Genomic DNA, 15,677 nt, shown 5'->3' with positions numbered 1-15,677 from the left:
CGTGAGATCTTGTTGCAGCCCTATAAAAATTTGGTTAGACCGCACTTGGAATACTGTGTCCAGTTCTGGTCGCCTTATTATAGGCAAGATGTGGATGCTGTGGAGAGGGTTCAGAGGAGGTTTACCAGGATGCTGCCTGGACTGGAAGGCTTATCTTACAAAGAGAGGTTGACTGAGCTTGGACTTTTTTTCATTGGAAAAAAGGAAGAGAGGGGACCTAATTGAGGTGTACAAGATAATGAGAGGCATAGATAGAATTGATAGCAGAGACTTTTTCCCAGGGCAAAAATTGTTAACACGAGGGGTCATAGTTTTATGCTGTTTGGCAGAAAGTATAAAGGGGATGTCAGAGGCGGGTTCTTTGTGCAGAGAGTTGTGGGAGCATGGAATGCGTTGCCAGCAGCAGTTGTGGAAGCGAGGTCATTGGGGATATTTAAGAGACTGCTGGACATGCATATGATCACAGAAATTTGAGGGTTCGTACATTAGGTTTACCTTACATGAGGATCAATGGTCGGCACAACATCGTGGGCTGAAGGGCCTGTTCTGTGTTGTACTATTCTATGTTCTATGTTCTAAATTAAGACTTTTGTAGTTAGGGGAACTAAAACTGACCCAGCTGATCTGGGCAAGTATTGTGGAGGTGACTGTACTCTGAAATTCATGACCAACATTTCTCCCCATCCTTGCTAAGGCAAGAGATGGCGACCAACATTGGCTTTGAGGTTCTCGTCTAGAATTCAACTCCAATTTGTTGACACTTCTGTGCCAGGCCCTGAGCTCAGAATATTTCATGGGCATTTCTCCCAATAATGCAGAATGTTTGTGGTTAAGACAGTTCCTCTGAACTAACTCCATCGGGGCCAGTATCCCATCACTAAGTCATTTATTTAGGCGTGGAGCATCCTTGACACTGATCCAGCTCCCTCAGAGCCAGCTCTCCGTGAACAAGCTGTCTGACACTCCTGTGTATATCTGTCAGAGGGGTCCCTGATTGGACCAGATTAACAGCCCCAAACAGGGAACTCAGATTCTAATGAGATCCACCTAGCTGAACTCCATACAATTGCAACAGCCTCCTTTCCCAATTTGTATCCTTGATGCAGAAATGTTGACAATTGTGGTTGAAGGTGGGAATGGAGCGTCCACGGGTGACAACAGGAGCTGGAAGAGAGATAAGAGTGAGGGGATCAAGATAGCTGTTGATACCTTAATGTCTGACCCACATACCAATCTAGCTGCTGTTTAACAGTTACCGAAATCAACAACACATAGGTTTTTCAAAGGGTCATCTGCTGGTCCTCACAGAGAAATATTTCAAACGAATGCAAAAAGAAACCTCCAAGCCAAGTAAACTTGACACAGGAAGGCCAAAAGTGGCAGTTTATTCAGGGAAAGAATATCTAAACAAGCTGTGATGGTTTATAGACAGTGTGGTTTGGACATTGTGCAATTTGAAGAACTAATTTCCTGCTTTGTGTGTGGAACACGGCATGTTTAGATTTGATCACAACATGGTAAGCACAGATGGGACAGACTCTCTGCACTGACGCCAGAGATTTCCACTGCTCAAACTAATTCATGCCAAGCTTCCAAAATTGGAGAGGGAGAATGATAACATGTGTAAAATGCTGGAAATCAGAAACAAAAACAAAATTGCTGGAAAAGCTCAGCAGATCTGGTAGCACCTGTGAAGAGAAATCAGAGTTAATACTTCGGGACCAGTGATCCTTCCTCAGAACTCTGATAAAACGTGTTTTTCTCTGTCACTGGTTCTCTCTTGCAGCTATGTTACCAGGAGCAAGTCACACAGAAGCTTCTGGATAATCAGACAGAATGTGGGGAGATGAATGGTTTTGCAGATTCCGTCTGGCATTCAGCCCCTTCGAGAATCATACTCTCGCCCTTGGGAATCGAGAGAGAGAGATACATCCTTCTCATTAACAATACTGACACATATCCAAAAGCTACAGTCTCACCACTGCAGTCACATCTGCAGAAAGGTGTCACTCAAAGTGGCTTTTCTCTTTCAGCATTTTATCCCTTCCAAAACCTAATTATGTTCCGCAGCTTGGCAATCTGCCTCTCCTTTCAGACTTGATACCATCTCCTTGTCTCCAGCCAGCTTTTGCCTCTGAGTTGTCAGCTGTGGCTCAGTGGGTAGCATTCTTGCCTCTCAGTCAGACATTTTGGGTTCAAGTCCCACTCTATGACTTCAGGACCAAACTCTGAGCTGACACTGCAATGCAGGACTGAAGGAGCAGAATCGTGTCTGAAGTACCATCTTTCTGGTGAGACCTTAAACCAGCGAGTTTTATGCCTTTTCAGGCAGGCATAAAAGATTTGAAACCACTATTTTAAAGAAGACAGCAGGTTACAATGTGCCTCTTTTCTGAATTAATTCTGTTCAAATGAGAGTGGTAGCAATTTTTTGATTGGGATGAGGGTGGCAGGAGCTGAATGGGAGATGAAGCATCATGAGGAAAACTTGCATTGTCATCTCTGATAGTTTCTAGCCAGTATTTATCTTTCAAAAAACATCATAAAAACAGATTACCTCCCATATTGCTGTTTGTGGGAGTTTTGCAAAATTATTGTGTTTTCTCCATGTTGCTCAAGAGAATGTAACCGAATGCAAAGTGCTTGGAGATGTCTAAACTCAGAAGACTGAAACTTTAAGTTTCTTTAATCCTACAAGGTCTTCACCTTGCACAGTTCACAATGGGTCTTGTTGTTACACCTCAAATTACAAGTCCTTTCCCCACGACCACCACCACATCCCACTTCCCTCCAACTCCTTCATCCCGAGCCCCTTACATTAAAAAGTCATCAGCTAAGAACACCAGGGAAAGGATATGTGATCGTCCTTGGATCAATCCACAGGACATAAGTGGCAGGTCCCTCACTCTGTGTCAAGCCAAGATGAAGGGTCAGGTGACAGGGCCCTCACCTCTTCATGATCTGAATCTCCAAACACCAACGCTCTCGGTTCCTTGGGCTCAGCTCCTGTCGACATTGTTTGATGGCAATCTGCTCCCCAGTGTCCTAAAAATAAAATACCAAAACATACCCAAATAACAAGCTCATTAATGGATTAAAAGGGACAGCCGCTGTCCAGATGCAAAATTGATGAAGGGACAGACAGTATTTGTGACTGGTTCGTTCAGACTGGAGAGAAGTATTAATTGTTGCTCCACTGGGTTCAGCTCTTTTTGATTTATATCCATGACCTGGACTTCGGTTTTCACGACATTGCTTCAAAGTTTGCAAATGATATGAAAACTGAAAATGCAGTATTTAGTGAAGGTGGTCGTGGCAGACTGTGTTGACAGATTGGTGAAATGGGCAGACAGATAGTGGATGACGTGACTGCAGAAAAGTGTGAAGTGATCCATTTTAGAGGCAACGTAATTTATATGGTGTAATTTTGAAAGCAAAGAGAGACCTGGAGATGTAAGCACGCAATCTTTGAAGGTAGCAAGACAAGTTGAGAAGTCTGGGATCCTTTTCTTCATCAATAGATGCATAAAGGACAAAAGCAAGGACAGAGTAAAGACGTATAAAATATCAGTTTGGGGGCCAGCTGCAGTACTGTCTCATTTTTGGGCACCACACTTTAAGGAGACAAGGCGTTGGAAAGAATGCAGAGGAGATTTACCAAATTCCATTAGAAATGAAGCTGTGTGAAAGACAAGAGAAACTAGAATTTATCTCCTGAGAGCAGGGATAGTTAAGAGGCCGTTCAAGGACTGATAATTGATTCTGACAAATAAATAAATAGAAACTGTTTTCAGTGATAAGCAAAGAATCCAAATGTAAAGTTATTGGCAAATTTTGATGGAATTAGACAGGAGCTTACAGGGATTGATTGGAGTATTTTGTTTGCAGGCAAAGGGATCTCTGGCAAGTGGGAGGCATTTAAAAGAGAGATGGCTAAAGTTCAATGCCTGTCTGTTCCTGTGAGGGTCAAAGGCAAGGTTGGCAGGAATTGGGAACCCTGGATGAAAAAAGATACTGAGGCTTTGACCAGAAAAAGGAGGCGTGGATCAGGTACAGGCAGCTGGGATCAAGGGAATACATGAATTTACAGAAGGAGGATGGTATAAAGGGGACACCAGATAGCCTTGGTTGAAAAGACTAGGGTGAATCCAAAGAGGTTCTTTAAGTATAGTAAAGGTAAAGAAAAACCAGAGAAAGAATAGGACCCCTCAAGGACCAAAGTGGACATGTATTTGTTGAACTGCAGGGGATGAGTGAGGTTCTCAAGGAATATTTCACCTCTGTGTTTACCAAGGTGAAAGACATGAAGACTTGGGAACTTGGGGAAGTTAGTGGACATATCTTGGGGACACTCCATATCACATTAGAGATGGTGTTGGATGTATTAGAATGTATGAACGTGGATAAATCACCTGGTCCTGATGAGATATATTCAAGAACACTGCAAGAAGCGAGAGAAGTGGGGGCCCTGGATGATATTTTTGCATCGTTAGCCATAGGCGAGGTCCCAGAAGACTGGAGGGTAGCGAATATTGTGCCCTTATTTCAGAAGGGCTGCAAAGAAAAACCTGGGAACTATAGACCAGAAAAACCTGGGAACTATAGACCTGGGAACTATAGCCTAACACCTGTGGTGGGAAGTTACTTGAAAAGATTCTGAGTGATAAGATAGACATGATTTGGAAAGACAGGGTTTGTTTAAGAGTAGCCAGCATGGATTTGTGCATGGGAGATCATGCCTCACAAATTTGTTATAGCTGTTTGATGAAGTGACCAGGAAGGTTGACGAGGGCAGGGCAGTACACAGACTATATAGATTTCAGTAAGGCCTTTGATAAAGTTCCACATGGTAGGCTGCTCTGCAAGGTTAGATCACAGAGATTCCAGGGGGAGCTGGAAAATTGGATACACATTTGGCTTGCTGGGAAGAAGCAGAGGGTAATAATAGAAGGATGTTTGTCAGACTGGAGGCCTGCGACTAGTGGGGTGCCTCAGGGGCCAGTACTGGGCTCATTACTGTTTGTCATCTATATCAATGATTTGGATGAGAATGTACAAAGCATGGTTAGTCAGTTTGCTGATGACACTAAAATTGGCAGTATAGTGCACAATGAGGAAGGTTATCGGAAATTGCATCAGGACCTTGACCAGCTGGGGAAGTGGGCAAGGCGTATGGAAAGGCGTGAAGTCTTGCATTTTGGAAAGTCAAATCAAGGTAGGAGTTTCATGGTGGATGGGAGGCCTTAAGGAGCGTAGTGGAACAAAGGGATCTTGGAGTTCAGGTTCACAGTTCTCTGAAATAGGAGTCACAGGTAGAAAGGGCCGTGAAGAAGGCTTTTGGCACACTGGCCTTCATCAGTCAGGACACTGAGAATACAAGTTGAGAAGTTATATAGGTCGTTGGTGCAGCCATACTTGTGAAGGATGTTATTAAACTGGAAAAGAGTGCAGAAGAAAGTTACAAGGATATTGCCTGGACTCAAGGGTGTGAGTCATAGAGAGAGGTTGGACAAGCTAGAACCTTTTCTTTAGAGCGAAGGAGACGGAGGTGGGACCTTATGGAGGTGTCTAAGACTATGACAGGCATGATAAAGTGAACCACTCAGTCTTTTTCCCAGGATTGGGGAATCAAGGACGACAGGTCATTAGTTTAAGGCTAGAGGGAAAAAAATAAAAGGGAACTTGAGAGGCAACATTTTTATACAGAGGTTGGTACGCATATGGAATGAGCTGCCAGTGGAAGTGGTGGAGGCTGGTACATAAACAACATTTCAAAGGCATTTGGAGAAATGCATGGATAGGAAAGGCTGATGAGAAGATGGGCCAAGTGCAGGGAAATGGGGTTGGCGTGGATGGACCTTTTGGTCGGCATGGAACAGTTTCGGCCAAAGGGCCGGTCTACGTGCTATAGGACTCCATGACTCTATAAAAAAACTGGAAAGAAAATTAGGCTTTTTGATTTAAGCACATCTGGAATAAATTGCAAGAAAGCATCATAGAAGCAGATTTGACTGCAACATTCGAAAGGGAAATGAGACAAATATTTCAAGTCAAAGAATTTACAGTGCTGTGGGGAATGGAATTAAAGGAAAACATGAACAAAGGAGCTGGCATCGATCTAATATTTTACACTGTTATTCTGATCTGATCACTGAAATCTGAATTCCATGCACAATATTTTTTAAAAGTCCAATTTCCGAGAATTATTCATAAAGAGTGAAGTTATTTCCCCAAACAGTATAACCTGGTAAGGAGAGTGAGCTGTGATGAGAGGAGATATCAGTGGGGGCATGGATCAAAATCATGAAAGGCATAGATAGGATAAACAGACAAGGTCTTTTCCCTGGGGTAGGGGAATCCCGACTGGACAGCATAGGTTTAGAGTGAGAGGGACCTAAGGGGCAACTTTTTTATGCAGAGGGTGGTGCGTGTATGGAATGAGCTGCCAAAGGAAGTGGTGGAGGCTGGTACAATTACAGCATTTAAAAGGCAACTGGATGGGTATCTGATTAGGAAGTGTTTAGAGGGATGTGGGCCAAGTGCTGGCACATGGGACTAGTATAGGTTTGGATATCTGGTCGGCGAAGACGGGTTGGACCGAAGAGTCTCTTTCCATGCTGTATCTGTCTCTGACGCTCTGATTCTACAAATGATACCTGACACCCCTACCCAGCTACGTCACCATGTCTGTCCACAGTCTCCCATTCGGGGACTTTTTGTTCCGAGGCAATGCTCTTATGAGATGGCCACTGAAGAAGACAGACTGAAATGCTGTTTTTAATTCATAATCTGGGAGAATTCTACTTGACTTAGCAATCTTTAAATGAATAGAACCCATCTGTGGAGATTGTTATCCCCAATGACCTGCCTCAAAATTTACCTTCACTCTATGATTCTATCATTAAAAAAACACTCCACATGCAGAAAACAATGACCTCTCCCTGCATCCAATGGCCTCAAAAGGAGCCGTTTAACAGAGGGCTTGCCAAACATTCAAGTTTCAATCTTTTTCTCCCCCACAAACTACAACCTTCTGGTTTGAGTGAATGACATCAAATAATCATTTCAATATTAGTTTTCACAAGGAATTTTGATGAAGACTTTGGCTTTCAGGAAATTCAACTTTTTTGTGGATTTACAATCTGGAGTTGCAGCTGAGGCTTTCGTGAAGTGGCCTGAGAAGAGGCCTTGGCCCAGAATTTGGCCAAAAGTCTCCATTCCCTGCTCGCCATTGCTCACCCGTAGAAAATGAGATCAGAGCAAAGAACAGAGACAAAACATAAGAAAATGAAGGAGGGAAGGAGGAAAAGGAGGACAGGAAGGGAAATCGAATCCTGCTCCAGTGGATTACTGCTGATCACTAATGGAGTTGCAGCATGCTTCAAGAAAAATGCATACATGAATTACCTGTGCTTTCTTTGAATTCACTTCTCCCTTGACAGAAATTCCCATCAGAAGTTTAGCAGGGAACTTTCATCGAATCAAGAGAAAACAAGAGATATTTTTAACCAAATAGGAGTTGAACTCAATTTAAAGCCCAAAAGGACCAAAGGCAAACAATTCTACTCGGTCAGCTCAGTGTCAGCAGTGTCTCAGTGGGACCCCTTTCACCTTGATACAGAGGTCAAGGATTCAAGCCTCATTTCAGAGTCTTCAGCACAAAATCTGGGCTAATGCTGCCAACGTAGCACTGAGGGAGTTCTGCATTGTCAGAGGGTCAATAATGAAGGAATTCTGCACTGTTGGAGGATCAGTGCTGAGGGAATTCTTGGCTTTCAGAGGGTCAGTTAATGAGGGAGTGTTGCAGTGTCAGATGATCAGTACTGAGGATGATATTGCACTGTTGGAGGTGAAATACTGAGGAAGTACTGCATCAGAGGAGGACGACTGAGGGAGCACAGCATTGTTGAACAAGCATGACAGTTGGGAATGTAGAACTGTTAAAGAGACAAAAACAAGAGACATAGTCTTCATAGACTAAAAAGGTCTTTCCTCAGCTTTGACTTCTTGTGTCCTTGCAGGCAGGAAATCAATATTAATGCATAGAAACGTAAGACTACCCATATCGAGCACCTTAAAGCTCTCCACTCACTCAAATTCTGCAATACTTGCCCTTGAAAGGATTTGAGTTACAAAAATAGGCTGCATAGGTTGGGACTTGTTCACTGGAGACTAGGAGGCTGAAGGGGAACCTTATAGGAGGTTTATAAAATCATTAAGGGGGGGGGGGGGGGGAAGGGGAAGGTAAATAACAAAGGTCTTTTCCCTTTGTAGGGGAGTTCAAAACTAGAGAAGAAAGTTTTCACAGCGTTTTCACAAAAGGTGGTGCACGTGTGGAATGAATTGCAAGAGGAAGTGATGGATGCAGATCCAGTTACAAAATTTAACAGACATTCGGATTAATTCACAAATAGGAAAAGGTTTGGAAGGATATGGGCTAAATGCAGGTAAAAGAGACTAGTTTGCTTTGAGGAAAATATTCAGCATGGTCTGGTTGGACTGAAGAGTCTGTTTCCATGCTCTGTGACTGAGCAATTAAGTGTCACACATCAGATAACCAAGAACATCGAGCCAAACACAAAGCAGAAACTTAAGTGAGCTGAAGGGGCACTTTGAACTTATTTTTGTCCCCGAACACCAGCAACAATGCACTGACATTATTTGATGTATTTTAGAAAAGCAAGGAGGCAGCACTCATTTAGCTAGATCGTAACATTTCTTCCCCCCTTATTCATTCATTGAAAAGTCAGCATTTATTGTCCATTCTTAATTGCCCACAGAAATATGATGATGAGCCTTCTACACAACTGATAAGTAACTAATGTGCTGAGTTAAAACTGTGTGTCCTTTTTCAAAATATTTATTCATGGGTTGCTAGCTGAGCAAGCATCTATTGTCCACTTGTAATTGCTCAAGCGATCGAAAGCACATCCACAGTGCTGTTGGGAGAGAGTTTCAGGATTTTGACCCGATCACACTGAACGAATGGTGATAATTACAAGTCAGGATGGTGCGTGACTTGCAGGGGAACTTGCAGGTGGTGGTGTTTGATTCCACCTGCTGCCGTTGTTCTTGGTGATGATAGTGGTTGGGGTTTGGAAGGTGCTGTCTAAGAAGCCTTGGTGAATTTCTGAGTGCATCTTACAGATGGTATATTCTGCATCAGTGGTGGAGGGAGTGATTTCTTGTAAACGTTATGACAATCAAGTGGATTGCACTTTCCTTGTTGGTATTAAACTTAAGTGTTGTTGGAGTTGCACTCATCCAGGGAAGCACACTCTTGACTAGGGCCTGGCAAATAGGCTTTGGGGAATCTGGAGATGAATTACATGCTGCAGGATTTCTGGCTTCTGACCTCCTTTTGTGGCCACAGTAGTTCCACTAGTTTCATGGTCACTATTACTGATTCAAGCTTGTCATTGCAGTTATTTAATTTCAGGTCCCCAGATGTCCAGATTTGAACTTGAGTCATGGGATCATTAGACCAAGTCACTGAATGACTTGATACGCAAAATAACCACATAGGGAGCAAACCGTGAGACTTTTATACCACAGAAAAACCATGTTCTGTCAAGAGGAATTTTTCAGTGCGTAGCCATTCTGCCTCTATTCTACCCCCATTGCTGGATTCATTTAATACTTTACTCATGCCCAGTCAGAATGCATAAAAGTTTAAAACAAGTCAGAATTCTAACTTCCAAAGAAATGTTCTAAATGAGGAAGGAAAACGAGAATTCAGAACCTTTCCTGCCTGCACTCAAGTGCTCTGGTGCAATTCAAACTTAGCAAATACTACCTTGTTAGTCCATCGGTTGACATTCCCAAAACCTCCAGTCCCCAATCGTTCCTTCATCTCCCATGCTCCACAGCTCAGGTTCTGAGAGGAGGGCGGTCGACTCATCCTTGCTCATGCCTGAAGGCAAAAGAGAACAGTCAAAAATTACACTGACAACACAAATCAGGAGCTCTCAAAATTTCTCACAACTATCCTGACCGTGCGGAGGTACCGGGGGCACTTTCCCACTTCCCTACAAGTGATAGTCATTCCAGAATAGACAGGTTGTTAATGGCCATGATGGCTGAAAGGTAGATGATAGAGGGTGGTGGTGGAGGGTTGTTTCCCTGACTGGAGTCCTGTGGCCAGCAGTGTTTCACAGGGATTGGTGCTGGGTCCACTGTTGTTTGTAATTCATATAAATGATTTGGATGAGAATTCAGGAAGCTTGATTAGTAAGTTTCTGGATGACACCAATTTTAGTGGTATGATGAAGAAAGTTACCCAAGATTGCAAAGGGATCTTGATCAATTGGGTCAATCGGCTGAGGAATGGGAGATGGAGTTTAAATTGGATAAAAGCCAAATATTGTATTTTGGTAAAACAAACAAGGGAAGGGTAAATAAAATAAATGGTCAGGCCCTCGGGAGTGTTGTCAAACAGAGACCTCAGGGTTGGGCAAATGTTTCTTTGCAAGTTGCAACACAGGTAGACAGGGTGGTAATGAAGCATTTGGCATGCTTGTCTCCATTGCTCAAACCACTGCGTATAGGAGTTGGAACGCCATGTTACCCCTATACAAGATGGAGGGAATATTGGTAATTGGGTATTGGGGAGGCAAAATTTGAAATTTGGTGTGCAGTTCTGGTCACCCTCGTAAAGGAAGGACATGATTAAATTGGAGAGGGTGCAGAAAAGATTTAAGAATGTTACTAGGTTTGGAGAATTTGAATTATAAGGAGAAGCTGGGACCTTTTTCACGAGAGCATAGGAGGTTGAGAAGTAGCCTTAGAGATCTGTAAAATCATGGGAAGCATAGATAAGATGAATTACTAAGGTCTATTCTGTAGGGTACAGGGGGTTCAAGACGAGAAGGTATATTCTTAAGATGAGGGGAGAAAGTTTTAAAAGTGACCTGAAGGACAACTTTTTCCACACAGAGGGTGGTGCCTATGTGGAATGAGCTGCCAGAGGAAGTGGTGGAGGCTGGCATAAATAACAACATTTAAAAGACATGTGGACAGGTTCATGAATAGGAAAGGTTTAGAAAGATTTGGACCAAATGCAGACAAAATGGAACGAGTTTAGCTTTGGAAGCTTGGTTGGCATGAATGAGTTTAACCGAAGGGTTTTTTTCCATGCTGTATGATTCCACGACTCTATGACTGTAAGTCCCTCTTTGCTATCCCCACAGAATAACTATTGGCAAATTCAATTGTGTGTGATGTGGCATGCCATCACATATATCAATCAGTAGTTGCAGGAATTGATCCCTGTCATTAAATATTTATGCTAGCTTCCCTTAAACCGCTGCAAAGTCACAGGACAGGAACAGCAACATTTTGACAGTGAATTGCTCCCAATTAGATTTTGTTCAGGAAACAGATTGATACACGAATCGAATCTTGTATAATGGACGTGTTCTCGAGTATACTCTGGTAGGAAAGTTCTACGCAGATGTCCCATTACCTTGGACATCCCTCTGTCTCATTGCCTACTCTGTTTCTTACACATTGATGTCCCTTCCTGTGCTCCCTGTAAAGTCTGGTATACATCCCTCTCCACTTCCTGGAGGGAATTGCTCACACATTTACATCCTTCCTCTACTGCCATGCGGTGTTAACATATCAATGTTTGAGGAGGTGCACTGCCCTATCCTTTCCTGTATTCTAAGGCTGGTGGGAGAAGGTAACAGCAGAGGACCTAGTCACATTATTTTGAAGTTCAAAATAGGTGGAAAGGCAACTTTGGGAGAAGAATACAAATAATTTACAGAGAGACATTGATAGGTTAAGTAATTGGGCAAAGGTTGGCAAATAGGTATAATGTTAGAAAGTGTGAAGTTATTCATTTTGGAAAGAAAAAGAAAAAAAAACAGCATTAGGGAAAAACTGCAGAAAGTTGCAACAGAAAAGGGACTTCAGGTTGAATTGTACACAAACATGGAAAGCTAGCATACTAGGTGCAGCAAGTAATCAGGAAGACTAATGGAGTATTGGCTCTTATTACAAGGGATTGGAGTATAAGTGGAGGGAAGTCTTACTGCATCTGGAAAGATGCAGGTGAGTGCACATCTTGAGTATTGTGAGCAGTTGTGATCCCCTTATTTCATTGGAGGTAGTTCAGAAAAGGTTCACTCGGAGGATCCCCAGTATGGAGGGATTGTCTTATGAGCAAAGGCTAAACAGGCTGGGAGTCTGCTCATTGAAACATATGGGATTCCTAAGGGGCTTGACAGAGTAAATGCTGACAGAATGTTGCCCCTTATGGGTGAGTTTGGCACAAGAGGGCATGGTGTCAGAACAAAGGGGTGCCTTTAAGAGGAGGAATTTCTTCTCTGAGAGGACTAAGTTAAAGATCACACAACACCAAGTTATCATCCAACAGGTTTATTTGGAAGTACGAGCTTTTGGAGCGCTGCTCCTTCATCGGGTAGCTGTGGAGCAGGATCATAAGACACAGAGTTTATAGCAAAGGACCACAATGTCATGCAACTGAAACAATATATTGAACAAACCTTTTATAAATTCCTAATTTGGAAACAGAACTAGTCTCAAGATTGGGATACAGACAGACTCGAACCTCATACCTTTAATGCATTGTCTGAGCTGAGATGTCACCTTTTTTTATAATACCTTAAGTTATCTCAAGAATATCACTTGAAAGAAGTTCTATGAGTAACATATTAATGAACTGAAACCTGCAATCCATTTTAAAAGATGGGAGACTTAACAGCAATCTAGGTTTGTTCAATATGTCGTTTCAGTTACGTGACACTGTGGTCTTTTGCTCTAAATTCGGTGTCTTCTGGTCCCACTTGGGCTACCTGATGAAGGAACAGCGCTTTGAAAGCTAATACTTCTCAATAAACCTGTTGGACCAAAACTTGGTGTTGTGTGACTGTTAGCTTGGTCTACCCCAGTCCAATCATTGGCACCTCCACATCATTCTCTGAGAGGTTGAGAGTCTTTGGAACTCCGTGCCACAGAGAGCTTTGGGAGCAGAGTTCTTCTCTATTATTAAGACTGAGATGGATCAATTCCTGATCAATAGGGAATCAAGGGTTATAGGGAAAAGGCAGGAAGGTGGATGTGAGCAATGTTGGATCTGCCATGATAATATTGAATGGCAGAGCAGGCTTAAAGGACCAAAACAGCTCCCCGTTCCTATTTCATGTGATCTTGTGGTCACGTAAAGACGCAAACATCATTTTATGTATCACTGGAAGGTGGAATCATAGCCCATCCCAAAGCATTATTGCGTTACCTGGGCGCTAGGATGAAAATCTCTTTATGAGATCTCCTGGTTTATAGTAGAACAGCAAGTCTAGATGGTGTAATCACTATCTGCCACTTGTAAACCATTCTACCTCCATCTTTTGCCTGACCTCTCATTTAATAAGACTCCTTAATTCAGATTTACTACAGCTACATCTGCAAGCTTACACATTCCTCTGTTGATACCTCAGTCCAAAGCATAATAATCTTCTCTATGTCTAATACTGTGATCAACTTTTCTAGTTTGAATTGGTTTGTATGAACTAATCAGATTAATGGAAGATTTTCATTTTATTTGACAGTTTCTTGTGTGTTCTTTCTATTTCAAAGAACTATTTTTACATTCTGAATCTGTTTGCAAGTACTTGTTCCCCATGATCAGGTTTTTATACGCACATTCTCCCTACTTTGGCTAAACTGAGCATTAATCCCATTCCAATCAGTCATAAAGCCTTGACCTTTTATCCAACCAACAGTTTCTTTAATCTTGCATGTGGCTGCACTTCCTTTGTCACAAATATCAGAACCCATGTCTAAATTGTGGAGGCAAGAGGGAAAAGACAGAAATGTAGAACAATGCAGGAAGTGCATGGAAATTATAACTGAAAAGCAGCTGGGAGGAAGAAAGCAGAGACTAACAGAAAAAATGCGGCCACTGAGAAATCTAAGTGTCACAAGAAATGATGAGAAAGGACAGAGAGAGAGAGAGAGAGAGAGAGAGAGAGAGAGAGAGAGAGAGAGCAAAAAATATTTAAAAGTATGTTTCCAGGCATGAGGAACTTGGGTTATGTGAGCGGATTGGAGATCTGGACAGAGTAGGTAAGGAGAAACTTCCTTTGGCAGAAATGGTGAGAACAAGAGAGCACCAATTGAAAACAGTTCAAAAAAGCACCAGAAGCAACATAAAGAAACGTTTTCAACAGAGTGGGTGGTTAGGATCTGGAATGCAGTGCCTGATAAGTGAATTTACACCTTTCACACTGAGGCTATCAAAAAACGTGAAGGTGTCGGTATTGAACTGGGCTGGACAAAGTAAAAAAATCACACAACACCAGGTTATAGCCCAACGGGTTTATTTGAAAACTAACTTTCAGAGTGCTGCTCCTTCTTCAAGTGTTAGTGAGAGTGGAGGACCTTACACACAGAACTTATAAGGAAAGGATCAAAGGATTATACAAGTCATGCGAACAAATTGAACACACACCAGTGTTCATGAGTTGTATGATCCTTTGATCTTTTTCTTATAAGTTCTGTGTCTAACGTCTTCCAAGCAAAAGATCAAAGGGTCATACAACTCTTGCGAATGAATTGAACACACATTTGTGCGCATAAGGTGTATGACCCTTTGCTCTTTTCCTTATAAATTCTGTGTCGAAAGTCTTCTTCTCTCACTAACATTTGATGAAGGAGCAGCACTCCAAAAGCTAATGGTTTCAAATAGACGCTAACAAAACAGAATGAAGTAATTATTGGAATAGACAAAAAAAAAAAAGCAAAGACCATAGAAGCAGGAGTAAATGAACTGTTTTTACAAAGAACCAGCACAGACAATGCTGAGCATATGTGGTTTTAGCAGTCCATGATTCCAACTGTGCAATTACCAGCTTCTCAAGGGCAATTCAGAATGGGCAATGGATGCCAGCCTTGCTGGCAACGTTCACATCCATGTATATCTTTCAAAAGCTGCAGTATAGTTGCCAAAACATGCTTTCTCACAAACTTCAGTTTGGTTTGAGTTGCTGCCAAGTTAAATGCCTTTCAACTGTTTCCTTCACAGAGTCCAGAATCCAAATATGCTCCAAATATTAAATCAACAATCACAAATCCTATGATTCTGACCTTGCTAAAACAGAATGTTAACAGAATGTAATAAAAACAGAAATTTCTCGGCAGGTATGACAGCATCTGTGGAGGGAGAAACAAGATTAAAGTTGATGATCCTTCCATACAAAGTTCAGTGGGGAGGCAAACTGTGAGAAAGATGCGGAGGAACTTCAGTCTGATTTGTACAAGTTGAGGGAGTGGGCAAACGCATGGCAGATAGCTTTTAACGTAGGTAAAAATATTATCCTCTTTAGTAACAAAAACAGGAAGGCAGTTTATTATTTGAGGGGCAATAGATTGGGAAAGGGGAAGGTGCAAGGAAGAGTCTTGGGTGTTCTTGTACGCCAATTGCTTAAAGTAAGATTGCATTTGGAGCAGATGGTGAAGGAAGCAAATGGTATAATGGCTTTCATCACGAAAGAATTTGAGAACAGGAGCAAGGATGTTTTGCTGCAATTGTACAAGGCCTTGGTGAGAGCACACCCTGGAGTATTATGTGCAGTTTTGGTCTCCTTATCTGAAGAAGGATGTTCTATCTAAGGTAGAAGTGCAACAATAGTTTACCAGACTGATTCTAGGGA

The 15,677-nt window shown here is 42.2% G+C and overlaps 1 protein-coding gene across 3 annotated transcripts in view; it reads right to left on the bottom strand.

Moving 5' to 3' along the window:
- The window catches only part of ikbkb (inhibitor of nuclear factor kappa B kinase subunit beta), a 76,394-nt gene that overhangs the window by 40,528 nt on the left and 20,189 nt on the right, over window positions 1-15,677 (bottom strand). For all 3 annotated transcript variants that reach the window (XM_072554240.1, XM_072554239.1, XM_072554241.1), the window contains 2 exons: window positions 9,797-9,913; window positions 2,951-3,045 (listed from right to left, as the gene is read on the bottom strand). In XM_072554240.1, coding sequence (XP_072410341.1) covers window positions 2,951-3,045; window positions 9,797-9,901 — 200 coding nt within the window. In that variant the 5' untranslated portion in view covers window positions 9,902-9,913. The remainder of the gene's footprint in view (window positions 1-2,950; window positions 3,046-9,796; window positions 9,914-15,677) is intronic.

This window comes from Chiloscyllium punctatum, chromosome 35, assembly GCF_047496795.1.
Source record: "Chiloscyllium punctatum isolate Juve2018m chromosome 35, sChiPun1.3, whole genome shotgun sequence".
Taxonomy (NCBI): domain Eukaryota; kingdom Metazoa; phylum Chordata; class Chondrichthyes; order Orectolobiformes; family Hemiscylliidae; genus Chiloscyllium; species Chiloscyllium punctatum.
Note: the sequence above shows the minus strand (reverse complement) of the source record. Positions and strands in the feature narration are given on the sequence as shown.